General features: G+C 37.9%; 2 protein-coding genes across 5 annotated transcripts in view; one reads left to right on the plus strand and one right to left on the minus strand.

Moving 5' to 3' along the window:
* ERMP1 (endoplasmic reticulum metallopeptidase 1) overlaps positions 1 to 20,267 on the plus strand; it is a 47,703-nt gene extending 27,436 nt beyond the window's left edge. The window contains exons 11-15 of one of the 2 annotated variants that reach the window (XM_061132715.1): positions 1,943 to 2,095; positions 4,083 to 4,300; positions 5,002 to 5,117; positions 16,924 to 17,087; positions 17,213 to 20,267. In XM_061132715.1, coding sequence (XP_060988698.1) covers positions 1,943 to 2,095; positions 4,083 to 4,300; positions 5,002 to 5,117; positions 16,924 to 17,087; positions 17,213 to 17,377 — 816 coding nt within the window. In that variant the 3' untranslated portion in view covers positions 17,378 to 20,267. The remainder of the gene's footprint in view (positions 1 to 1,942; positions 2,096 to 4,082; positions 4,301 to 5,001; positions 5,118 to 16,923; positions 17,088 to 17,212) is intronic. The other variant, XM_061132716.1, reaches the window with a different exon arrangement.
* The window catches only part of RIC1 (RIC1 homolog, RAB6A GEF complex partner 1), a 144,260-nt gene continuing 137,210 nt past the window's right edge, over positions 20,263 to 27,312 (minus strand). For all 3 annotated transcript variants that reach the window (XM_061132712.1, XM_061132711.1, XM_061132713.1), the window contains 3 exons: positions 26,040 to 26,217; positions 25,698 to 25,886; positions 20,263 to 24,885 (listed from right to left, as the gene is read on the minus strand). In XM_061132712.1, the coding sequence (XP_060988695.1) occupies positions 24,597 to 24,885; positions 25,698 to 25,886; positions 26,040 to 26,217 (656 nt within the window). In that variant the 3' untranslated portion in view covers positions 20,263 to 24,596. The remainder of the gene's footprint in view (positions 24,886 to 25,697; positions 25,887 to 26,039; positions 26,218 to 27,312) is intronic.

Raw genomic sequence — 27,312 nt, forward strand, 5'->3', positions numbered from 1 at the left:
TTTCTTCTTGGGTAGTGGAGAACTGAACCACGATGCATACTTCTGAGAGCTTTTCTCTTAGTCTATGGGGATTTATTAAATATATTTGCTAGGAAGCAATTAAATTGCTGTCAAATGACTGGTTAACAGGTTTCTGGGAGTTATCTTGTGCTGGGGCCATCGTGGTTATATTGATTACATAAGACTACTGATAGGAGTGGGATCAGGAGGTTAAACTGTCAGAAACAGAAAAAGCCAGTACACACTGGACATTGCATAGTCCCTTCTCATGCTTCTCTTCATTTTAATTCACACCCATTTTGGAACCTAGAGTGGTATCAGATATAATATTTAAGACAAAAGATAGTGACAGTTAAGACAGTGGGATCCAGATACATTGTTATTTAGGCCATTCTCTTCTTCCTTCTCTCCCTCTGGGATCACCTTTTCATTTATCACCATTACCAAACCTCTTCCAGAAGGTGGACACAAGAGGCAGAAAAGATGAGCCTCGTAACATGGAGAAGAGAGAATGTGGATGTGGGAGCTGTCGCCTAACCAGAAGCTGTAGGACGGCTCTAGGAGCAGCAGGTGGAGAATGGCAGGAGCCACAGGGAGGCTTCATCTGGACCCACAGGACTGTACCGAAACCTAACCAGCCTTCCACTGGAGGCGAAACTCATTACGTGGCAGGATATTTGATACTGTTCTGAGGAGCCACATTTTAAATATTGTGACTCTTAGGAGGAAGAGGGACAGACAGGGTAACACATTGTGTCTCGCTGACTCACTGCCCTAAAGCCTTGGGCACTTTTTCTCCTTTTTGGCCCCAGTGTGAAAACATAAGGCCAGCACTCCTTTGCTGGAGGTTACTCTGGATGGCATATGTTACACTGTAGATATAAATTCTTTTTATTAGTTTCATATAGTTGAATACTTGGTATGAATAATTTTTCATTTTCATCTCAAAAACATATTTTCACCTTTATGTTCTTCACTTTTCTTCTTCTTGACGCTGGGAGGGTAGCCGATAAGGGGAGCAGGGATTAGGTCATTGTTTCTTGGAGTGGCTCCTTCAGAACCCCTAGGGGATCTGTGGACATATTCTATGAGTTGTGTGTCCTCCAAAACTTTAATTCAATGATTTCATTACAACTAAGAAAATAATGTAAGTATATTCAGGACTTTCAGGATGCCCATCTTGAGACTGAGCCACTTGTTTTCCTGCCCAAGTTCAGATCTGTTGTTTTGTGTTGGCTTTGGTTAACTTGGCAGTGAAAAGAGCAGAATGACTTTTATGTTCCCAGTTTGTTTCAGTTTTCAGAGTTTTGTTTTTTTTCAATTGAACTAAAAGTTGATTTATGATACTGTGTAAGTTTCAGGTGCAGAACTACTTTTATAGCAGTTTTTCTTTACATGCAGAGCAGTCTTGAAGGTGCATCTAAATGCTCATTTAGGTGAATCTAGCACCTGGGCATGTTATGAAAGCATTACAAATAGAACTTGAGTTTTGTTTTGAAATAGGCCTGCTTACTTGCATAAAAGGTTACTTCTTTAATAAAAACATGTCATGATGTCTGGTACAGTTAAATAGTTGTCTGCTGTACAGTGTTGGCTGCAGAGTATTGATAGAAATAAAATATGGTCACTGTTTGGCTGACAGATGTACATGCTGTAATCTTTTGACTGAGCAGAGACCCTGTCTCAGTTTCCCTGTTCCCCCGTACTGTCTTGCTGCCTGCCAAGAAGTCTGCATACTGTCTCCATGATGGTGGCATCTCTCATTTATTTAGATTCTTGACTTGTGATGGAAATCCCTTATAATGAGTGCTTTGTGTACCGGAAGCTGGAGTGTGTTAGCACATGCTGATACATGTCCTTCATTATCTGCTACAATGCCTGTTAGAAAGTCACTAAAACCACTTTCCTGCCAATGGTAATTTTTCTGTTTTTGTGTTTTTAGATTAACTTCATCTACCTTGTCAAAAGCACAAAAAGAACAATGCTAAGTTTAACTTTGGTATGTACAGTTACATTCCTCCTTGTTTGCAGTGGAACTTTTTTCCCGTACAGCTCCAACCCTGCCAGTCCAAAGCCAAAGAGAGTGTTTCTTCAGGTAAGAGTGATTTTGTGTGAGCTATTTGAGATTCTGGACAGGAAAGGCTTATGGTATTTTGAGTTTCACTGGTCAACAGTAAAGCTCGAAACACATAAGTGACTTTTCTACTGTTGACCTGTTGACTGTACCTTGACTATTTTGTGTAAGGCAGTGAGGAAAAGATTGACCATCAAGAGGCATTCTGATCAGCTAGAAACCCTTCTCCCAAGGGACTGAAAGGAAACCTGTTTGTTTTTACTACTGTTCAGATTACAAAAATGTACTTAGAAAAATGAGCACATATATGTATCATGGAGTAATGAACTGTCAGAAATATAGATTGTAAAGCTGTCTGCAGACTGAGTAAAAATATGAATTGCTATCAACTGGCAAAAGGAAACAGACTCTTTAAAATGCTGGTAAGACTGATCTTAGGTAATATTCAAGGTAATACGGGATAGTGAAAGTATAACAACTTAGATATTAATAGAATGAGATTTGCAACTTTCTTAGATTTCAACTTTTTCTGCAAACTTTTTAGAGCTGGTAAAAAATAGGAAAAAGAACTTAAGTCATCTTATTTTCAGTCTTCCTGTAAGAGGGAATGGAGTGGCCAAACAGAAAAGCCAAGAGTCATAACCTAGATACTATTCAAAGACTTGAGTAAGTTAATAATAATATGTTTGAACTTAAATATCAGAGAGGAGATTTTGAGGAAGAGCCAACTATTCCTTGTTTACAGACCTGTAGAACACAGTGATCCATTTTATGTGACAGATGTTACATCAGTAATCATTAGGAGAAGCTCGACTTAAAGGGCCGGGTAATAAATATTTCAGGCTCTGCCAGCCGGTCTCTGTTTTAGCCACTCTGTTTTTACAGAGTGAAAGCTGCCATGGACAGTACCAGCAGATGCATGTGGCCGTGTTCCAGTAAAGCTTTATTTATAAAAATAGTAGCAGGCCATTTGGCCTGTGGGCTTTGGTTTTCCCCTGCCCTTTGTACTGTTTCTTTTCGAATTTGATATTCTTCAGGCTGGTTTCTGCTGTCAATAGAGCTATTCAGGATGGAGCAAGGTGCCTTTTCATTCTGTTAGGCACAAGTCTGTCATCTAGTGGTGAGCTGTGATTTCTGTTTTTCTTTTGCACATGAATTAGCTTCATGTAACAACAGACTGAAAGGGAAAGGTGGGGGTGTGTGTATGTGTGTGTATTTCTTTTAAATAAGACCTTTTAGGAGTTTTAGTGTTCATGTGTTTTAAATCTGAAATAGTTGGTTTTCAAAAAAATTTGTATGAAATACAAATATAGTAGTATATTTGTAAGAAATAGTAAAACAATCATCTTGATTTAAAAGATCATTAGTTGCACCTTAGAAAACCCTTGTGTTCCCTCCTTAATCCCAGCTGTTTTGCTCCTCTCCTTCTTACCACCCTCCAAAGTACTATCTTAAAGGTTGCAGTTAACCATCACTGTGCCACATATGTATGAATCTCTAAACAACATAGAAGTTTTGCCTGTTTTTGAGCTTCTTATAGATAAAGCCAAACCATAAATACTCTTTGGTGACTTTGCTTCTTATTGCCCAACAGCATGTCAGAGTGTTCCAGGATGAATTGTATCACTGTAGTTCATTATTTTTCATTGCTGCATAGACTTCTGTTCTAGGATGACACCCTAATTTATTTGTCCATTCTGCTATCAATGGACATTTGGGTTGTATCCAGCTTTTGCTAATATAGACAGTGCGGAACCAACACTCTTGTACCCTGTTCAAGTTTCTCTGAGGTCCACACTCAGGAGTGGAGTTGCTGGTGTGCAGGGTATGTGCATGCTGACTTTACTAGGTGATGCTAAGCAGTCTCCTGAAGTGTTGGTGCCAGTGGTATGTGAGGGTTCCCGTTCCTCGGTAGCCTCTTCATCTCTTGGTATTGTTACTTAGTCATTTTCGTTCATGTGGGGCAGGGATGTAGCTGAAGGAGTTCAAACAGTACTTTCCTCATCAGGCTTGTTCTTCTCAGCATATAACCAGAACGTTTCATGGTCTGGATGGAAACGTAGTTAAACGGGACTCTGGAGTGTGGATCAATGGATTTGATTATACTGGCATGTCCCACATAACACCTCACGTTTCCGAAGTCAACGACACCGTCCGAGCTGACTGTGAGGAGAGCGCCCCGCTCTGTGGCTTCCCCTGGTATCTGCCTGTGCACTTCCTCATCAGGTCGGTTCATCACTTCTCTCCTTTGAGATGGGGGTAGTGTGTTCTCAGTTCCTATCACTGTGCCGGTACTCTCTTATTTAAACTGGTTAACACAGAAGTTGAGTGCTGTTTATATTATTTTTTTTATATCACTACAAAAGCTCTGATAGTACTACAGATAAAGCACTCAGAAGTTTTTTGTTTTTTTTTTCCTTCAAAATTCTGCTTTTTCAAATTTAGGATGTCTTTCCTCTAGAAACCTGAATAGTTACAAAGGGTAGCCCTTTTCACTGGTCTAACAGATAGCAAGCAGCTAAGCATCAGTTTCTAATTGTTTTATTTCTGGGAAGTATAATGGTTTGGCAGTGAAGGAATGGAGGAAAAGAAATAGTAGGGGTAATGGAACTCAGATCACCTGGGATCCTTGTTCTTTTTGTTTTTTCTTTTCATACATTGATATGAATCAGCCATAGATTTACACGTATTCCCCATCCCGATCCCCCCTCCCACCTCCCTCTCCACCCGATTCCTCTGGGGATCCTTGTTCTTAACTTCAGGAAGGTTTTACTACTATAATAACCTGGGCTTCAGAGAAACTGACATTGTTTATCATCATTTCCATCAGAGTTTATGTGTTTATTATATTCTGAGCGTGTCCATGAGTTATAGCTAGAAGTTAATCAATAAAGCAACCTAAATATTGAAGTTACCTTTCCAAATAGGAAAAACTGGTATCTTCCTGCCCCAGAAGTTTCTCCAAGAGAACCTGCTCATTTCAGACTTGTATCCAAAGAACAGACACCCTGGGATTCCATAAAGCTGACCTTTGAAGCAACAGGTAAGTCAGATGATAGTTTTTTCCTTCTATCACTTCTTAAAAATTTCAATACGCACGTTTAGTTTTTCCTCAAATTTATAATAGTGACCAGCAACTTATGAAGAACTTAGCGTTTTTAAAAGCAATTGAAGCTGGTTATGATTTTTAAAATAAAATGTAATACTTTATTTTTTAGAGCAGTTTAGAAAATGTTTACAGAAAAATTTGAGCAGAAAGTACAAAAATTTCCCATGTCTGCCCCCCCACCCTCCAGCTTCCCTTATTATTCTCCTTTTGCATTAAGTGTGGAACATATCTTATCATTGATGAGCCAATATTGATACATTATTAATAACAAAAGTCCTTAGTTTATTCTTTGTGTTGCTCAGTTCTGTGGGTTGTGACAAAGGCATATTGTCATGTATTCACTATTACAATATCATACAGCATAGATTCACCGCCCTCAAGTCCCCTCGGTGACCCTCTCTGTTCACTGCCTCTGGCAACCACTGACCTTTTACCATATCCACTGTTTTGCCTTTTCCAGAATATCATATAGCTTGGAATTTTACTTGGTACCCTTTCCAGGTTGGCTTCTTTTATTTAGTAATTTGCATTTAAGGTGCTTTTATGTCTTTTAATGGCTTGATAGCTTATTTCTTTCTATTGCTGTGAATGTACCACAGTTTATCTGCTGATCTGTTGAAGAATATCTTGGTTGTTTCCAGTGTTTGGTAATTCTGAATAAAGTTGTTATAAGCATGTGCAGATTTTTGTGTAAAATAAGTTTTCAACTCATTTGGATAAATATCAAGGAGTGCAGTTGCTGGACTGTACAATAAGCCTACATTTACCTTTGTAAGAAGCTGCTGAAGTGTTTTCCAGAGTATGAATTCCTACCAGCAATGAATGTGAGTTCTTGTTGCCCTACATTCTCACCAGCATTGGCGCTGTTAGTGTTTTGGATTTTAGCCATTCTCATAGATATGTAGTGGTATCTCACTGCTGTTTTGTCATTCCCTAATGACATATGTTGTTAGCATCTTTTCATACTTATTTGCCATGTGTATAACTTCTCTGGTGAGGTGTCTATTCTGATCTTTTGTCCATTTATTAATTTACTGTTGAGATTTAAGAGTTCTTTATATATGGGTATAAGTCCTTTATCACGTGTTTTGCAAATATTTTCTCCCACTTTGTATTTTCATATCTTAACAAGGGTTTTTCATAGAGCATAAGTGTTTTAAGTTATTGAAGTCCAACTTACTTTTTAATGGAATGCACTTTTGGTGTTGTAGCTAAAAGTCATTGCCAAACCCAAGGTCTCTAAATTTTCTCTGATGTTACCTTCCAGAAGTTTTAAGATTCTGCTTTTTACACTTATGTCTGTGATACGTTTGGAACTAAATTTTTGCGGTCTGTGTCTAGATTCATTTTTTTGCATTTGTTCCAGTATCATTTGTTGAAGACTATCCTGTCTCCACGGAGTTGCCTTTCTTTGTCAAAGATCAGTTGACTATATTTATGTGGGACTATTTTGGGCTCTATTTTGTTCTGTTTCTCTATTTTTCCATCACTGCACTGTCTTGATTTCTGTAGCTTTATAGTATTTCTTGAAGTTGGGTAATGTCAGTGTCTCGACTTTACTTTTCTTCAGTATATTGCTTATTGCCTGTCTTTTGTCTTTCCATATATCAATTTGGCAATACCCGCAAAATACCTTTTTGTGATTTTGATTGGAATGGCATCGAACCTACGGATCAAGTTCAGGAAAATGACACGTTATTGACTCTTCCGATCCATGACATGGAATCTCTCTATTTATTTATATCTTATTTATGTAGGTTCACACTTTTGCTCATATCTTGTGAGATTTATACATCAGTATGTAATTTTTGAGGCGCTAATGTAAATAATATTGCTCACTGCTGGTATATAGGAAAGCAACTGACTTCTGTATATTAGCTTTGTATCCTGTAGCCTTGCTATAATTGTTAGTTCCAGGATTTCTTTGGTTTATTCTTTTGGATTTTCTACATAGATGATCATGTCATTTACAAAGGCAGTTTTGTTTCTTTCTTCCCAGTCTTTATGCTTTTTATTTCCTTTTCTTATCTCATGGCATTAGCTAGGACTTCCCAGTTTGATTTTCAAACTGAGTGGTAAGAGGAGGTCATCCTTGCCTTGTTCCTGACTTTAATGAGAAAGGTTTCTTACCAACTGAGTATGCTATTAGCTGAGTATGCTATTTCCTGTGGATGTTCTTTATCAGGTTGAGGAAGTTCCTGTTTGTTTTTAGTTTGCTGCTAGTTTCTATTGTAAATGAATGTTGGACTTTATCAAATATTTTTCTGTCTTTTGATATGATCTTGTGGTTTTTCTTTTAGCCTGTTTTATGTGATGGATTACATTACTTAATTTTTAAATGTTGAACCAATCTTGTATACCTGGAATAAATTCCACTTGGTTGTAGTGTATAATTCTTATACATTGTTGGATTTGATTTTCTAATATTATGTTGTGGATTTTTACATCTGTGTTTATGAAGGAATACTAATTTTTAAGTTTTCTTGTAATGTCTTTGTGTGGCTTTGGTATGAGGGTGATGCTGGCCTCAGAATTAATTAGAAATTATTCCTTCTGCTTCTATCTTCTGGAAGAAATGGTAGAGAATTTGTATAATTTCTTCCTTTAATATTTGGTAGAATTCACTAGTGAACTCATCTGGGCCTGGTTCTTTCTGTTTTGGAAGGTTTTTAATCATTCAGTTTTGTTTAAGAAAAGACTTTCAGATCCTCTGCTTTTTCTTGTGTGTGTATTGGCAGATTGTGGCTTTGAAGGAATTGGTCTATTTCATTTGGGTTATCAAATTTTGGTGCCTACAGTGTTCGTAATATTCTTTCATTATTCTTTTACTGTCCATGGGCTCATCATATAGTGTTGTCACCTATTTGATTTCTGAGATTAGTGATCCGTGTCATCTCTTTTTTCTTAGCCTGGCTAGAGCCTTATTGGTTTTACTGATATTTTCAAAGAACCAGTCTTGACTTCCTATTAAAATTTTATGAATTTCTGCTGTTTTTAATTACTTATTTTTTCTACTTAGTTTAGAAAAAGAAGAGTAAATTAAATCCAGTTTATTTGGAAGCTTAAGAGTATTGATTTTAGATCATCTTTTCTAATATATGCTTTCAATGCTGTGTTTTTCCCACTAAGCACTATTTTGGTGCATCTCACAAATTAAAATTCGGGTTCACCTTACTTTGTTACCAATTGTTTTTCAGTATTGATTTCTACCATAATTTCATTGGGGTCTAAGAGCATATATTGTATTTCTATTCTAAATTTATTGAAGTGTGTTTTATGGTGCAGGATATGGTCTCTCGGTGAATGTTTCGTGTGAGCTTGAAGGTGTATTCTGGTGTTGAAGTACTATGAATGTTTTTGATGGTGGTGTTTTCCAGCTAGTTCCCAGAGTCTGCTTAAATTCATGTTCATTGAATTGGTGATGCGATCTAACCATCTCATCCTTTGCCCCCTTCTCTTTTGCCTTCAGTCTCTCCCAGCATATCAGGGTCTCTTCCTATGAGTCGGCGCTTCACAACAGGTGGCCAAAGTATTGGAACTTCAGCATCAGTCCTTCCAATGACTATTCAGGGTGGATTTCCTTTAGGATGGACTGGTTTGATCTCCTTACTGTCCAAGGGACTCTCAAGAGTCTTCTCCAGCACAATTCAAAAGAAGCAATTCTTCAGCACTCAGCCTTCTTTATGGTCCAATTTTCACACCCATACATACTACTAGAAGAACCTTAGCTTTGACTATACGAACTTTTGTCAGCAAAGTGATGTCTTTGTTTTTCAATACACTGTCTAGGTTTGTGATAGCTTTCCTTCCAGTAAGCAAGCATCATTTAGTTTCATGGCTGCAGTCACCGTCCACAGTGATTTTGGAGCCCAAGAAAATAAAATTTGTCACTGCTTCAACCCTTTTCCCTTCTCTTTGCCATGAAGTGATGGGGACTAGATACCATGATCTTAGTTTTTTGAATGTTGAATTTCAAGCCAGCTTTTTCACTCGTCTTTTACCTTCCTCAAGAGGCTCTTTAGTTCCTCTTTACTTTCTGCCATTAGCCTATGAACTATGTACCTGAGGTTGTTAATATAACTCCCAGCAACGTTGATTCCACCTTGTGATTCATCCACCCTGGCGTTTCACATGATATACTCTGCATGTAAGTTAAACAAGAAGGATGACAATATACAGCCATGTTGTACTCCTTTCACAATTTGGAACCAGTTAGTTGTTCCATGTCCGGTTCTAACCGTTGGTTCTTAGGTGCTCTGGCACTCTCATCTCTTTAAGAATATTCCACAGTTTGTTGTGATCTACACAGTCAAAGGCTTTAGTGTAGTCAGTGAAGCAGAAATTTTTCTGGAAATCCCTTGTTTTCTCCATGATCCAGTGAATGTTGGCAATTTGATCTCTGGTTTCTCTGCCTTTTCTAAACCCAGCTTGAACATGTGGAAGTTCCCGGTTCACATACTGCTGAAGCTTAGCTTGAAGGATTTTGAGCATAACCTAGCTACCATGAGAAATGTACACAACTGTGTGATAGTTTAAACAGTCTTTGGCATTTTTTTTCTTTAGAATTGGAATGAAAACGGACCTTTTCCAGTCCTGTGGCTGCTGCTGAAAGTGAAAGTGTCACTCAGTCATGTCCAACTCTTTGCAACCCCATGGACTGTAGTCTGCGAGGCTCCTCTGTCCATGGAATTCTCCAGGCAAGAATACTGGAGTGGGTAGCCATTCCCTTCTCCCGGGGATCTTCCTGACCCAGGAATTGAACCCAGGTTTCCTACACTGCAGGCAGATTCTTTACCGTCTGAGCCACCAGGGAGTTTTCCAAATTTGCTGACATATAGAGTGCAGCATTTTAACAGCATCCTCTTTTAGGGTTTTAAATAGCCCAGCTGCAATTCCATCACCTGGAGTAACTTTGTAGTAACACCTCCTAAGGCCCACTGACTTTACACTCTAGGATGTCTGGCTCTAGGTGAGTGACCACACCATCGTGGTTATCTGGGTCATTAAGACCTTTTTTGTACAGTTCATCTGTGTATGTTTGCCACGTCTTCTGAATATCTTCTCTGTCTGTTAGGTCCTTACCATTTCTGTCCTTTATTGTGCCCATCTTTGTCTTACGTGTTCTCATGATATCTCTAATTTTCTTGAAGAGAGCTCTGGTCTTTCTCATTCTATTGTTTTCCTCTATTTCTTTGCATTGTTCGTTTTAGAAGGCCTTCTTATCCTTGCTGTTCTCTGGAACTCTACACTCAGTTGGATGAATCTTTCCCTTTCTGCCTTGCCTTTCATTTCTCTTCTTTCCTCAGCTATTTGTAAAGCCTTCTCAGACAACCACTTTGCCTTCTTGCATTTTTCTTGGGGACAGTTTTGGTCACTGCCCCCTGTACAGTGTTACTAATTTCTACTCATAGTTCTTCAGGCACACTCTCTACCAGATCTAATCCCATTGATCTATTCGTCACTTCCACTGTATCATCATAAGTGATTTGATTTAGGTCATACCTGAATGACCTAGTGGTTTTCCCTACTTTCTTTAAACCTAAATTTTGCATTAATGATATATTAGCATTTTAATTATACTTGTTAAACATTATTTTCAGTGGTTTCAAGCTTTCATTAAGTTAACTTTCAAGTAACATTATACTGCTTCATGGGTAGTTCAGACATTTTATAACATAGTATCTCCAGTTTTTTCCTCCCTGGAATTCTGTCAAGTTGATCTTTGAAGCAGTGGATAAGTCAGCAACTTTTCTCTCTCTCTCTTTTTTTCACTTCTTAAGCTTTTTAATGTTACATGTGGGTTTTTTTTATCCTCAGACTTATTTTTGATTAGCAACTTGAGTGCTTCAGTTCAGTTCAGTCGCTCAGTCATGTCCGACTCTTTGCAACCCCATGAATCACAGCATCCCAGGCCTCCCTGTCCATCACCAACTCCTGGGGTTTACTCAAACTCATATGCCCATCGAGTCGGTGATGCCATCCAGCCATCTCATCCTCTGTTGTCCCCTTCTCCTCCTGCCCCCAATCCCTCCCAGCATCAGGGTCTTTTCCAGTGAGTCAACTCTTCACATCAGGTGGCCAAAGTATTGGAGCTTCAGCTTCAGCATCAGTCCGTCCAATGAACACCCAGGACTGATCTCCTTTAGGATGGACTGGTTGGATCTCCTTGCAGTCCAAGGGACTCTCAAGAGTCTTCTCCAACACCACAGGTCAAAAGCATCAATTCTTTGGCGCTCAGCTTTCTTCAACAGTCCAACTCTCACATCCATACATGACCACTGGAAAAACCATAGACTTGACCAGACGGAGGTTTGTTGGCAAAGTAATGTCTCTGCTTTTTAATATGCTCTCTAGGTTGGTCATAACTTTCCTTCCAAGGAGCGTCTTTTAATTTCATGGCTGCAGTCACCATCTGCAGTGATTTGTGTTTCTAAAAGTAATGAAGTAAATACTTTTTAAGGAGCCTTATTAAAAAACTTTCATTGTCAGATATAAGAGCATTTGAGCATTTGGCCTGGCATTAGTAGACTGTTTGACCTTTCTTGGTATATTTATCATGTTTGGAACTAGTAGTTAGGTCCTTGAGCTTCTCAACTGGTGGTCTGGCTTGTAAGTCTTCTAATTTTGTTTTGCAAAATGATCATGTCATTTCCCTACTTAAAAGAGCTTTTCCATGATTTCCTGCTGCTGCAGAATGCACCCAAATTCTCTGGGAGAGCATGTTTGGTCTTCGGTAATTTGACTTATGGTATTTCAGCTTTTCCAGCACTTGCCTTATGCACTCCTTAGCTGCATCCAAGTGCTCATTTCCATCGGCACACACTCCCTCTTCCTGAGAGTGATGTTTTCTTGCTACTCTCTCTCTCTCTCACACTGTTTCTTCTCTTGGCAAAATGTCAGTATTATTCAGACCTTTCTCTCATTGTTCTCTAACAGACTGAGCAACTGCTATCTATTTTGTGCCTTTTGTACGTATCTTTATTGTAGTACTGACCTCTTTGTATCACGGTTATTTAGTTCATGTCTGATTTTTATTTTTCTCTCTAGTCTCTGTGCCCAGTAAATATTACTAGCACCTAATGGGCACTCAATTCTGTTGAGTTACATTTGGCAGTTTTTTTTTAAGACGGTACCCAGATACAAGGGGAAAAGAAAAAAAAAAAAAAATGTTAGGTATTTCTAGTGGAGGTATTTTTTGGATAGGATTGACATTTAATTTAAATCAGTAAATTTTGAGTAAAGCAGGTTGTTCTCCGTAACCATGGTGGGCTTTGTTCAATCAGCTGACAGCCTTAAAAAAGACTTGCCTCCTTCAAGGATGGGGAGTTCTGCCAGCATGTCCTAGGGATTCTAATTCTTCCCCGAGTCTCCAGCCTTCCTGCACCTCCTGCAGAGTTTGGATTTGCCAGCCTGTACACTCACATGAGCCAGTTCTGTAAAATAATTCACATTTTCTACATATCCTGTTTGTCTAGAAAATCTTAATACAGGAAGTTCACTTTTAAAAGTTTCTGCTGCTGTTCACTCTGTACCTTAATTATGGAGTTTAAAAAAGGTTGACAGAAAGTTGTCTAGGACTTTGAGTGAAAAGTATATTCAGACATAACTTTCCCTCTTATTTTTATTCATTCATATATAAATATAAGTAACATATAATATATAATGAATATTTCTATATGTACATTTAAGGCCTAATTTACATACATTGACATGTCCAGATCTTACATAGTTCCATAAGTTTTAATAAAATCATACATAACCCCTATCAAAACACAAAAATTCCCATCACCCCATAAAGTTCCCTTACACTCTAGTCCCCCTGAGCCCGAGCAGTACCTTTCTGATTTCTGCATTGAGAGATTTGATTTGCCTGTTCTTGAATTTCATATATACACATGGAATAATCCAGTATGTAATAGTCAGTGTCTGGTCAGTTAAGCATAATGTGTTTCAGAGTGAGCTGTGGTGTTTTTAAGTTATCAGTATTTTGTTCTTTTCGTTGCTGACTAGTAGTCAGTGTATCAGTCAGTAAGTCAGACTCTCTGGCTTATCACTCTCCTATTGATGGATACCTGGGCTCTTTCCAGTTTGGGGTTAATGTGGATGAAGCTGTTATAAACATTCTTGTGAAAAGCTTTTTGGGAATATGTCTTCCACCTCTTGTAGATAAATATCTAGTAGTGGAATTGTTTGGTTCATAAGACAGACTTATGTTTAACTTTCTAAAAATTCTGTTTCCATTTTTCTTTCCCACCAGTATACAAGAATTCCAGTTACTTTACATTCTTCTTGAATTTGCTGGTTTTTCTTTTGTTTTTTTCATTTTATCATTCCTTACAGGTGTTGAGTGGTAGTATCTCTTGCAATCCTCTTATAATTAAGATGTGGAACGTCTTTTCGAAGTGCTTATTGGCCATTCATATGCTTTCTTTCCTCATGTCTTTTTCTCTTTTAAAAACTGGGCTTGTTGTCTAAGAGGAGTTTATACATTCTAGATAAAATCTTTTATTAGATACAGTGTTACCAGATTTTCTTGCCCATTCATTTTCTTAATACTGTCTTCTGGTGAGACTTCTATTCCATCTTACCATGTTTTTCTTTTAGGATTAATGCTTTATGTGTCTTCCAAAAAAGCCTGTCTACCCAGACATTATGAAAATAGACTTTGTTTTCTTCTAGAAACTTTATAGCTTTAGATTTTTATGTTTAGGCTTAGGATCCACCTTGAATTAATTTTTGTGTATGGCTTGAGGTAGAGGTCAAGGTCCTTTTCCTTTACAGATACTCAGTTCCAGCACCATCTGTTGAAGATTCTGCTTACTGAGTCACTTTGGTGCTCTTGTCAAATTTTTGACTCTGTATCCCTCAGCTTTGCCCACTTCCTTCTGAACTTTCTCTTCTGCAAGTAGTCTCTTTGGGTTTTGTACTTTTTGGTGACCAGTGGCCATCCTATCAACTGTGAAAAGTAACTGCATTTATGTGTGAAGGCACAGTTCATTCAGTTTTGACACAGAGGGGACTTGAAAATCTAGTAAATAAGGGAAGCTGGAGGACACAAGATGGTAGTCGTGAAATAGTAAGATCTGGTTGTTAAGCAGTGGGAGGTAAGGGCCCTAGCTGACACCTCTTATGGTGAATACTTCCCTTTTCTAGGCTTTAACATTTTAATTAGGAATAAACTGATTTTGTACCAACTGGTTATCTTGTTCATGCCAATAATTGGTTTTTATTTAAACACTAGCCTGTAGAAAGGAAGCACAGAAAAATTTAAACCTCTCTTCTTCATGCACAATATGGAGAATTCCAATAAAAATCAGGTCCCTGACAGGCAGATTGCACATCTACTGACCTGTGTTTTGTGATTACAAAAGTTTAAGAAATCATTAAAAAGACAGTTGGTGGTATGTATATGTCTGTTTGTGCACCAGTTACCACATTTTTAAAATTATAGAAGCTTAATCATTTAATGATTGGGAGAGTGAAGATCCTTTGTAGTTTTTGGTTTTCACTGTTTTCCTTGTCATTCTTTGCATGCTATTGTTCCATAATTTTAGTATTTAGAACTTTAATATTCTGTAATATAAAGTTATTGTAGTTAGGGTCATTACAAATTTATAAATTAAGAACTGACACTGTAATGTTGAATCACCCTATCCATCTTGCTGTCTTACTGAATCTTTAATTTTTTTAAATTAGTCATTGATACTAATGTTCTCCAAGTATACCAAGAACTGCCAAACTTTAAAGGGCTAGATAGTAAATATTGTAGGCTTTGCCATATGTCTCTGTTATAGATTCTTTCCTTTTTAGCTAGCCACTCTTTAAAAGCAAAAAAACCATTTTTAGCCCAAGAGCCATATACAGTTTTTCTTTACCAACTCTTACGCCTCTGATCTGTCTATAAATAGTATATCCTATACTTCTAATACAGGATAGAACAGTTGTGGGGATAGTAAGCATTCTTGCCTTGTTCTTGACATTAGAACCACAGTCTCTAGTGTTTTCCTGTTATATAAGATACTGACTTTAGGACTAAAAGAGTGTATATTTTTTATCATGTTAAATAAGCATTCAGCACTTACCATTCCTTGAATATTTTTATAAGGAATGGGTTTTAATTTTGTGAAAATCTTTTTTAGCATCTACAAAAATAATCATCGGATTTTTCTCCCTTGGTGTATTAGGTCATCATGTATTTTCTTAATGTGATGTTGGATTTGGTTAATAATGTTATTATGAAATTTTGAATCAGTGCTTATACATGATACTGGTTTGGGGTGTTTTTTGGACTGTTTTTAACAACTTAGATATACATTATAAATGTAAACACACTATGACTGTTACAGATCACAGAAGCAGTTGGTAAATTTTCCTTAGTTTTCATGTCTTACAGCAGTTTACGGAGCATTGGAACTGTTCTGTTAAAAAGCTGGCTGGAATTCCTCTGAGACCCTTTGGGCCTGGTGCTTTTTTCTTAGGGTGGTTTCTTTTTCTAGAGAGATTGGCCTGTTTTAGCTTTATTATCTCTGTGTTCAATTTTGATAACCTGTATTTTTCTAGCAAAGTACCCATTTCATTCAGGTTTTCAAACTTATGTAGTGATTTTTAAACTTTATTTTTTATTTATCTTTTTTGTTATTGGTTGTGTCATGTTTAATTCTATTATTGGTGCCTTTAAAAAATTATTTTAATTGGATGCTAATTACAATATTGTAGTGGTTCTGTCATAAATTGACATGAATCAGCCGTTTGAATCAGTTCTTATTTATCTTTGTGTACACGTGTGTTTGCTCTGCTCTTTTCCTCTGCCTCTTTTCCAGTCAGGTTACCGAGTGGTTGTGTTGTTAAGTTTAAAAAAACAAAACAGATTTTGATTATTAGGTCTGTTTGTTCCATTGTCTATTTCATTGATTTCATCTGTAATATTTCCTTATCTTTTAAAGACTCTGTCCACTTGCCTGAAATAACCTTTGTTCTTTATTTTTACCCTTTCTGAATATCTTGGGATACAGTATGTGGTTAGGTCTAGTTTTGTAAGCTACCTTTTTCTTTTAGTAGCTGGCTTGTGTCTATTCACATTTATTTTTATGATCAATACTTGAAGTCGCAATGGTCTCACAGTATTTATAATTACTTGTGTTTTACTTGCTGTATTTGTATTCCTTTTTCTATGATGTATAAGCTGATAAGAATACCACGAAAACTGGTATACAAATAGCAAAAAGTTAAATAAGGTTTATATTTTGTTTTGATTGCCTAAGTGCCAGAAACTTTTTTAAAGAGCAAAGCCAACACAACAGTTTTATCTGCTTTCCCCTTTCCCTCTGTGTTTGTTACAGGCAGCATTTGCACATTAGTCTTCCATCTTTACATTAATATTTGTCTTAATACAATGTATGTGGATACACTAAAATCCTCAGTGCTCTTTTGCTGTAGTTTTTGCAGTTATTCTCTAGATTTCTGAAGAAGGGCTTCTGAGTGCTAGGTAGGCTCTTGTATGTTTAAATGCCTGGGCCAAGCTGTAAACACAAGTTTTCTTATTATGAACACTCTGCTCTTTCTGCACCTCACTGCTTACCTTTGTTGATCATAATGAATGTCCAGACCAGAAGCCCTCCACTAGGTTTGTACTGAGCGTCTTCATTGCTAGTGAAGCAGGAACTTCCTAGTCTGGTTTGGGTTGCTTTTCTTGCTGCTTTTTTAGAAGGTGGTTTTCACTGCTCTTCCTCTTATCCTACAGGACCAAGCCACATGTCCTTCTATGTCCGAACCCACAAAGGGGCTACACTTTCTCAGTGGTCCCTCGGCAACGGCACCCCAGTCACAAGTAAAGGAGGGGACTACTTTGTCTTTTATTCCCATGGACTTCAGGCCTCCGCATGGCACTTCTGGATAGAAGTACAGGTGGGAAACTCCCAGCTTTGCTGGTATCACTGATCAGGTTCCCAGGTGGCATTTGGCAAGACCCTTGGGATAAGTTAGTATTCCGCCTCCTTAGAGCTAGAGAACTAATCCACTCTCTCCTGCAGGTCTTGGAAGAACAGCCTGAAGGAATGGTCACTGTGGCCATTGCTGCCCACTATTTTTCTGGGGAAGACAAGAGATCCTCCCAGCTGGATGCTCTGAAAGAGAAGTTCCCAGATTGGACATTTCCCTCTGCCTGGGTGTGCACCTATAATCTCTTTGTATTTTAATCTTGTGGATGAGCTCTAAGTACATGTCCAGTGGGATTACTCCATGTGGCATGGTTTCTCCTTATGTTGCATGGACGGTTGTATGTAAGTCAGTGAATTTTAACGAGCATATGTTCAAAGAGCTTTGTGGGCTAACACTCTTCAGGGCTGAGCATGATCTATAATGGTTACGCTGTGGAGTAGAGTGCATGGCCCTTTTGACACTTGAAAATACCAGTTTTCTGGCACCTAAGCACACGTGGGTACTACACACATATATCATTTTATATGACCTAACGATAAAAGCCAGCAAACCAGTTTTAATAGTTGAGCCCTTAGGATCAAGAAAGATGCAGAAGGTACTGTAAATCCGTTGTTAATGAGACAAACGACATTTCCAGTTAAAGCCCAAGACTATTTTTTGGTGTGTGTCAAGTAGACGGTAGGTAAAGTGTCACAGGAGTTAATGATAGGTCATAAGAAATTGAGAGGAAGACTGGCTTCTGAGGCCCCAGCCTGTGCCAGGAGCTGTGCTGCTCCGGGCTGGTACTAGGGCTCTGGGGCCCTAGTACTCCGATGTGGAAACCTGTACTGAAGTGGCGGCTCCTGTCCTTCAGACACGTGGTCACTAAGATCCATTATTGGGATGCTTTTCTGAGGTGGTTTTCAATACCTGTTTCCTTCTGGGGTTTCGAGGCTCTTTTTTTTAAGAATCTTCTTATCCAAGGTTAATCCTTCAGGGCATGATATTATTGATGCACTGGGTCCTTGTTTTCTAGCCAACTGAACAGGTTAGTCTCTCAGTAACTCACTGTGTCTGGCAGAGCTGGCTTCCCTGAGACCCGAGCCTGTGGCTTGCACTGGAGTGTCCTTCTGTAACTGTCCTCACAGCTGTCGGGGCTTAGGTCCTGCACAGCAGCAGCTCTAGGACTTAGAGCTGCTTTTCACGTTGAGGAGCATGGCTGTTGGCTCCAGCAGTGGAAGAGTTTGGTGAGAGCAATGGTAAATTCTGCTGGCTTTCTTTTTTTCCATTAAAAATACAAAAAGTTAGTTTTTGTTTTCAGCAAGTCTAGGCTAAAAAAACCTTTTTTTAAAAAGAAAAGCCATAGTGAAACAAACAATACAGTGGCGCTCAAATCTACCTGAACAGAAAGAGCACAGTAGTAGGTGTCTTTGAAGTTACTTCTTAAAGCTGCTTGTCCGATGTATACAGTGCACATTCTGAATCATGCTCCTCATATGTCCTTAAAAGCTGCGCCCACAGACAGGCGTACAGCCAGAGCTGAACGGTGGTACCGTGCTGTCACACGCATGGACACTGGACCCAGTGCTTTTCCTGGACTTTGTAAGAACCGTAGAGTTGACCCTTAAACAACACAGGGGTTAAGAGTGCTGACCTCTGCATGCAAGGTTTTGCATCTGTGGATTCAACTATGGATCATGTAGTACTGTAATATCCATTTAATGAAAAATCCCTGTATAATTGGACCTGTAGCTCAAACCCATGTTGTCAAGGTTCGGCTGTGTCACTAGTCTTAGATAATTCAAGTGACACACAAAGTCTGCACTGTTGATAGCTTCTATAGACTCACAATTGTGGAGAAAAATAGTATCTAAATGAATTTCAAAATACAGGCATATTTTCTGTTCTTGTGGTTAATCTGAAATAGACTACTGGAAATTATTTATAGGGAAAAGAAAAGCAAAGGGCATTACCTGAGTTCCCTGTGATTCCCGCCCACCACCTCCTTGGGAAGCATGTTGTTAACTCCTTTTTAATGATCATCATGGTTTTCTTTTTGCCTTTATTTTCCTATGTGGACAGTTCGCTCTTGTTTTGGTTTTCTGTGGCATTATAAAGCTCTAATGTTGTAGAAGGTCAGTAACAAGCACATGAGACTCAGGGTATGCTTAATATTCTGGGCGACTGCTTTAATGCCAAAAATCGTTAAATAATTGCACACAATACTCATGGCTCTTAATATGCACACCGTCAGATCAGCAATCTGAAGAACTTGTTAGTTTTTGCACAGCACTGCACATCTGGGAAAAGTGTGAAGGATTGTGATTTTGGAGAAATTCTTAAAAATTTACCTAAGAATGACGGTTGCATGCAGTACTTCTGTTTCCATACTTTAGCAGATGTACATAGGCATGAGCGGATTTCTAAATCGTCACCACCACTTAAGAAGCCAGCCTGCGGACTCAGGAAGCTGTGGAAGAAGGAATATGTCCATTTCTTTTCACTGGCTTGCTAGGGATGAATTGTTGCCTTACAGTTTAACTGAAATAAACATGTTAAATACTAGTCAGTATCATTAACAGAGAAACAGAGCATCATTGTTTATATTTTCCTGTAATCCCCTCATCTGAAGAATTATTTTAAATCCATAAAGCCTTTTAGAGCTTTTAAAAAAAAAAAAAACTTTGCTGTTAGAAAGACCTAGTTGGCTCCTGTGGGTATAATTGCTATTTTAAAAGGTCATGTGAGCAAAGAACTCAACATGGCTTCAACTGGAATCCATTTTACTGTGGAATGAAATTGTGCGTTTGAATTTCACAGAAATTAAATGTTGAACCTACAGCCTTTTGAGCAGGTTTATCATCATTGTTGGCAAAGAAAATCACTGAAGGGCTAATAAAGGATGTTCTTTCATTGGGGGATGCAGGGCAGGGGGAGAAAATACTATCTTTCAGCCAGAGTGACCCGCTGCTCACAAGGAAGGCACCACCCCCAGGCCCCCAAGTAGAGAACCCACTTGTGAGCTCCAAGAGCTCTGTGCAAGTTACCTCCCTTCCAAGTGAGTTCCCTCAGAACAGTTCAGCAAAAGGTGAAGCAGCCAAATAACTTATGTTCTTAATAATACTTTGTCTTTTAGGGCCAATAAAGCCAAAATGCATCTATGCCTCCTTATGTCTGTTTTTATTTGAAAAAACATCTTGGGCATTTTTGAAGTGCATCAGTACTTTTCTTTTGATACTACCATTTCCTTACTTGATTAGTGAAAATACAACAAGTATATTGATAATTTTTTTTCTTCAACTTTGGCCTATATCATGACCAAAATGAGATTTAGCCCAGGAATGGAATGTGGGTATAATACCTAAAAGTCAATGTAATATACCATATTATTAGAATAAAGAAGAACAATATAATCATCTCAACAGAAGTGATATTTTTTTGACAAAGTTAACACGTCTTTATGATAAAAAATTTAATAGAAGGGAACTTCCTTAACCTGATAAAAGAAAACTGAAACACTCAGTACTTTCCCCCTAACATCAGAAAGACGAGGTTATCTACTTACTGCCACTTGAATATTGTATTGGAGGCTCTAGTCCAGGCTCTAATTATAGATGACATGATTTTCTATATAGGAAATGCCAAGGAATCCACACAAAAAAACAAGTAGTAAGTGAATTCAACAGTGTTGTAGGATGCAATTGCAACATAGAGAAATCAGTTATTTCTATATACTAACAATAATCCAAAAATAAAACGGTTCTATTTGCAACATCATCAAGAATAAAATACAAATAATCTTATTAAAAGTACCTATAAAGCCCTCCTGAAAGAAACTGAAGCCATGAATAACTGGAAAGACACTCCATGTTCAAGGGCTGGAAGGCATATTATCAAGATGGCAAGATTTTCCAAAAATTGATCTGAATATAATTCTTATCAAACTTTTAGCTGCCTTATATGTGTGTCTGGGTGCACACAAAAACTGACAAGCTGATTCTAAAATTCATATGGAAATGCAAGGGACACAGGAGAGCCAAAATGGTCCTGAAAAAACTTAACAACTCTCACGTTCAAAACTTCCTTCTTCTAAGTAGCAACAGTAATCAAGACTGTGTAGTACTGGCATGAAGGAAAGACCCAGAAATCAACTGACACTTCCAGAAATAAACCCATTCATTTGTACTCAATTGATTTTCGACAGTAGGAAAAAAAACCTTTTCAGTAAATGGTAAACTTTTCAGTAAATTATAACAACTGAGTAGTCACATACAAAAGAACAAAGTTAGACGTCTTCATACCATATACAAAAACTAACTCAAAATGGATCAAAGACCTAAATGTAGGTGCTAAAATATAAAACAGAAAAAAACATAAGCATAAATCTTCATAACCTAGGATTTGGAACTAGTTTCTTGGATATGACACCCAGAAGCTCAAGGAACCAAAGAAAAAGTTAGGGACTTCACCAAAACAAAAAAGTTTATGTCTCAAAAGACAGTAGCATGAAAGTGAAAAGCCCTCAGAATGAAAAAATATTTGCAAAACATAACTGTCTAGTATCTAAAATATATAAAGAACTCTTGCAAATCAACAATAAGATTAATGAGCCATCTGTGAAGTGGGAAAAGGATGTGAATACATAGTTTTCTCCAAAGACAGATGTGAATGGCAAATAATGATATATGAAAAGATGTTAGCCATCAGGGAAATGTAAATCTAAACCATAAGATGAGACTTCATACATAACTCAGATGGCTAGAACCAAAAGTACAAAAACAAATGTTGACAACAGAAACTTGAACCCTCATCCACTACTAGTGGAAATGATTTTTTCTTTTAAAATGGTACAGGCACTTTGTAATACAGTTAAGCATTCCCCACCACACCCCTCCCCCCAAATTAACCAGTATCATAACCCAACATTTCCACTCCTAAAGAGAACTGAAAACTTACGTCCACACAGAAACCTGCATATCAGGGTCATTATGAATGATGGTCCGAGTGGAATCCATCCAAATGTCCCTCAACTGATGAGTAAAGAAATATATCCATAAAATGGTATACCCATATACATTTTAAATATAAATTTCTAGTTATAAGGAAAATTCTAAAAGGTGGAATTATATAATGAAAGTATGACTTTTAATACATACACTTTTTGCTGTTAACTTGATGAATAAACAAAAAGTTCATGTAATGGTTTTATTGCCCTTTACCGAGTTAAAAAAAAAAAAAATACACATTACAGAAGTAGCAGCAACTTTTAATTACAAGCAAAGGTTGACACTACCCCCAAATAACTTCTTGTTTTGGTATCAGCAAATAATTTAAACTTCGAATAGTTATATTGAGTATTTAAATTCATTGGTTAAATATGGCTTAAACAGTCAAATACGTGATCCAAACAAGGCAAAATTAAAATATGATTTAAAAAATTAAAGTATATAACAAACTACCAAAGAAAAGTTTTTCTGTAAAGCTGCCAATCTTTTTGCCTTGGGGCCACCTATATCTGTTGGTTGCAAAACAAGTATTTTATACAAGAAAAGTTTCAGTCATGGCATTAACCAGAGGAATATGGTTAACTTAATGGCGTCCTGCTTTTAAGAGAGCAAGATGAACCCAGCAGCACATTAGGATATCTGAAAAGATCATGGCTGTTTACAATGGCGAATCATTTTTATTGACTAAATACTCACACCAAACACAAAAGTAATGCTAGTCCTGTTCTCATAATGGACTAGGACAGGAGAAGAATTTCTTCAGTTTCTTGCTGGGCTGCATGGACTCACATGGGAAACATTTTCTATCTTAAGATTCAGGGAAAGGTGATTTAAAACAAAGGCTTAAATAAACATAGCACCAGAAGGGCCAGGTACCAGTAATCACATATTCCACCCATTCAGGAGTTTTAGTATGTGAAAGTATTGCACTTGTAATGTGAAAAGTGAGTGATAGGTAAATTATGAAACTCAGTAATTTAAAACCGTTGATAACTTTTGAACAAACATTTTTCAAATTTGAGTTTCCCTTCAAAGGAAACCTGGCTAGGACAACTAAATCTAGCCATTAATTTTAAAAAGCAAGGATAGAGGACCAAGTTTTATTTCTAAACTGTAATTGCACTATGAGAGGAGAGGCTGTTTTACATAGTGGTATAATTTGGTCCACATCAAATACGTTGTTATAAAAATAAGTTTGTTTTTGTAAAAAATAACATTGCATTCCTTTGTTCAAATTGCACAGTACAAACAAGCTATCTAAATTAATACTGTTATAAGGTAATTGATATCCATACAGTGGATATGTGTTTAGTCTGAAGCAACTGAGTCTGCAACTGTGTTTTCATAATGTATGAAAACTAAGATTTAAGTCATATCTAGAAATACATAAAATATTTAAAAAGTTACGATGAAGAATGCATTCTTTACATACTAATTTTTAGTAGCCGTGATAATACAGGATTCAGCAGTCTATTTACATAGAGTTCATTTTTATTCAATTTACAAAAGCAATAAATAAGAAACTACATTAATTTGCACAAAACCTGTTTCATTTCATGATCAGTGTGACCATTTCTGTTACCTTATGACCAAGCCAATAAATCTGTCTTCCTCTATGAAGAGTGCTTATATCTGGAAAGAAGAGCAAGCCCTGTCTTTGTTCTAAGAGTGAGTATCTATAGCCATGCAGAATCCAGCATAAAACCTTACAAATTATAGTACAAGCCCTAAAAATAGGAACAGTGCCTTTGAGTATATTTACACAAAATTATTCACAAAAAGATACGATTCTTTGATACAAAATAGTTTAGTGGTATCTAATAGCATAATTGATAAGAACTCCTCAGGCCTCTGCCTACACTCACCTAGTAGGAACCAAGCTAGACAAAAAGCAGGCACACTGACACAGGTAAATAGCTTCCATCAATTGAGGACCGGGATTAACAGGCTAGAAGAGGAGCATCTTACAGGTACCTGTTATACCGGGGTAGGCATCTATTCAGAGGCCCAATTAGGGAGTCCAGTGCTCTTGATCCAGGGGGCATACAGGTAGCTCAAGTACTTGATGAGCTACAGCAAGCACCTTAGCATTTATTTTTAAAAAGCAGTCTGGAACACACGCTGAACCAGAAAACATAGGAAGCTTTAAGTAGTGAAAAAGTAAGCTCATCTGGGGCAAAACAATCCCTGTGGTTTAAGAGCTACCAATCCTTAAGAAAACCAAAATGTTCGCATGTACATCTGTACAATATTCTGTACAACTTTCCACTGCAGCTTAAAAAAAAACTTTTATGAAAGATGATATTTTTTTTGATATCACATTTTTATGGACTCAAGATTTCGTAGAGGAAAAAGTTAAAATTTAATAATACCTTACCAGAGTCTCTGAGCTGTGTTCTCTCCCTGGTTAAATTTTCCAGCTAGGTCACAGTGTCCTCAGCTGCACGCTGATGCTAATTAATACTGCCCGTGGTGATGGTACTCACTGTTGTTAGGACACAGAACAGTCGTAAGTCCCATCTTGAAAAGGTTCCTCCTCCTCTGCTCGCGTTGTGTCCTCTTCTTTCCGGCTCACCAAACTGCTGCCTCCGACCTCGCCCTGGGGGATGCTTCCATGGCCCGAGGAGCTCCTGTTCTCCTCTGCCCGGGGACCAGTCTGTTCAGAAGTCTTACCCACAGTCATCGGCTGGAAGGCTTCAGGCTGGACCTGCTCTTCTGTTATCTCACTAAGCTTCTGCAGGTGTGGCTTAATGATGTTTAAAAATGGCTTATATCCAGGACTAAGCAGAAGAAAAAGGAAATTGGCTCTTATCAGCCACATTCAAAAGGCCCCATGGCATGTTATGGATAGATTCTTACTAAGCATTGATACAGCAGGGTCACTGATGGATTATGGGGCACAGGAGGAGGCACAGAGGTGACAGGAAGGGAAAGGCTTTGAGACGCCAGGGCCCCCATGGGGGGGCTACACGTAACGGGTGAGCAGAAACGGCAAAGACGGATATTCTTTATCCAGTACTGCAATTAAAAAGCATATTCTATAATCGTAAACACCATTAATAGGATTTTCAGACTTGAAAAACAGGACCTTCAGAGAACATTTAACCTAAATGAATTTGCCAATTAAGGAAGACTAGACCCAAGTGAGGGAAACCCCAAATCCACAGGTAACTGGTGAAAAAGGGGGCAGATTCCAGGCTCTTCTAACTTCCATTCACTATTCTTATTTGGGGCTTGTCAGTAACTGCCATGGAATGTTCAACTCACACGGACCTTAAATTTTTATCTTATTTTTAGGTTATCATTTTCAATTCCACAGAACTAGAAATCTCAAGTTCCACCCTAGTTCTGAGGTCATTTGTACTGTATTAGTCCTCAGTGACACACATTCACTGACAACAATGGATATGACTCATTTAAAATAACGGTCTAAAACGGTAACTAAAGAAAATAATCTTAAAAATGAATATACAAAAGGAGTTTTTATTTCCAGCAACCTATGAATCTCCAAATAAATGAAACAGAAGTAAGCCTTAATGTGAAAGGGGAGGAGTCTCCAGAGGAAGTCAAGGTAGTGAGCCTAATAACTTACCAATCTGTGGCGGCCCATCGGTCCACAGCATGCAGCCCTGTCTTTATGTTCTGTAACATCTCTCCATCGACCTCTGAAGATTGTATAATAACCAAAATCTGGTTGATTATTGAGGATTCTCTAAGAATCAGGCCTATAACAATGCACCAGTCCAGACATCCTGCCTCCATGAAGATGTGCAGCAAATACCTATATACAGAAGCAGAAACACAGTGACTCATGCTAGGAAGGATCTATGGATGAAGAGAAAGGCAGTTGTTATCAGGAAAGCAGCCTACATACTCAATTTGCCCAAACACCCTGAGGAGGCATTCTATGCTTCCAAAATGCTGAGAAACTCACCGAAGCTGGACCTGGGATTTGTGAGGCCCTTTACTCGCCAACTCCATGGAGATGTGCTCCAGCTCTGACTGGGTTAGACTGAGTGTGGAGAAATTTTCATCCACCATTGTCCAGTCTCCATCCACCATGGAGCTACTTTCAGTCAAGTCCGTGGCTGAACCAATACTGCATTCATCACCTGATGAAGAATTGTCAAAAGTTACAAAGTAGCTTAATGTATGTGTTCCTTTAATTAAAAATATTAGCTGTCTCTCAAATGTTGCTCCCTTTTTAGGATTTTGAGACCAAAACATTAAATTCACTACTAAAATTCCCATGTTAAATAGTAGAAGATATTTAAAAAAAAAAAATCATCAGAGAGGTAACCAGGCATTATGTGCCATGGAAAAGAAAAATATACTACTACCTATTAAACAGTCTTGCCCACCTCTGGAAACAACAACAAACCTAGCTATAATTTGTTCAAGTCTTTTTTGGGGGAGGGAGGTGCCACACAGCTTGTGGGATTTTAGTTTCCAGGTCTTTGAAGCACTGAGAATACACAGTCCTAACCAATGGACCACCAGAGGATTCCCAATCAAGTCTTTAGATTCAATCACCAATCTACAAGAAATACGGAAACTGTTTAAACCATGAAGATGCAATCAACTAAAATCTAGTCACAAGAAAATCCACAGAAGCAAATCTCTTCAATGAATAAATTGCAAGAAGAAAAAAAAAAGATGGGGACGGGGAACAAGCACTAAAAATGAAATTTACGAAACATAATCACTGTGTATGAATCTTATTTGGATCTTGATTCAAAGTATTCTTGGGCTTTCCTTGTGGCTCAGCTGGTAAAGAATCCACCTGCAATGCGGGAGACCTGGGGTCGATCCCTGGGGTGGGAAGATCCTCTGAAGAAAGGAAAGGCTACCCACTCCAGTATTCTGACCTGGAGAATCCCATGGACTGTATAGTCCATGGGATTGCAAAGAGTCAGATAAGACTGAGTGACTTTCACTTTCTTTTAAACCACAAAAATATCCTGACATTGTAAAACAGCTGGAATTTGAATACTTACTGCATATTTGATGGTATTAAGGAATTACTGTTAAATTTTTAGAGAGATGTGACATTATTGTTTTTTTAAAAAGTCCTTTTAGAAATATATACTGAAACATTCACAAATAAAACATACCATATCTTAGATTTAGTTCAATAATACAGGAAGGAGAAAGTGTTTTATCAACAAATTTATTCATGAGTTGGTAATAACTGAAGTGGGGGTTGG

The sequence above is a fragment of the Dama dama genome, chromosome 29, assembly GCF_033118175.1.
Source record: "Dama dama isolate Ldn47 chromosome 29, ASM3311817v1, whole genome shotgun sequence".
Taxonomy (NCBI): domain Eukaryota; kingdom Metazoa; phylum Chordata; class Mammalia; order Artiodactyla; family Cervidae; genus Dama; species Dama dama.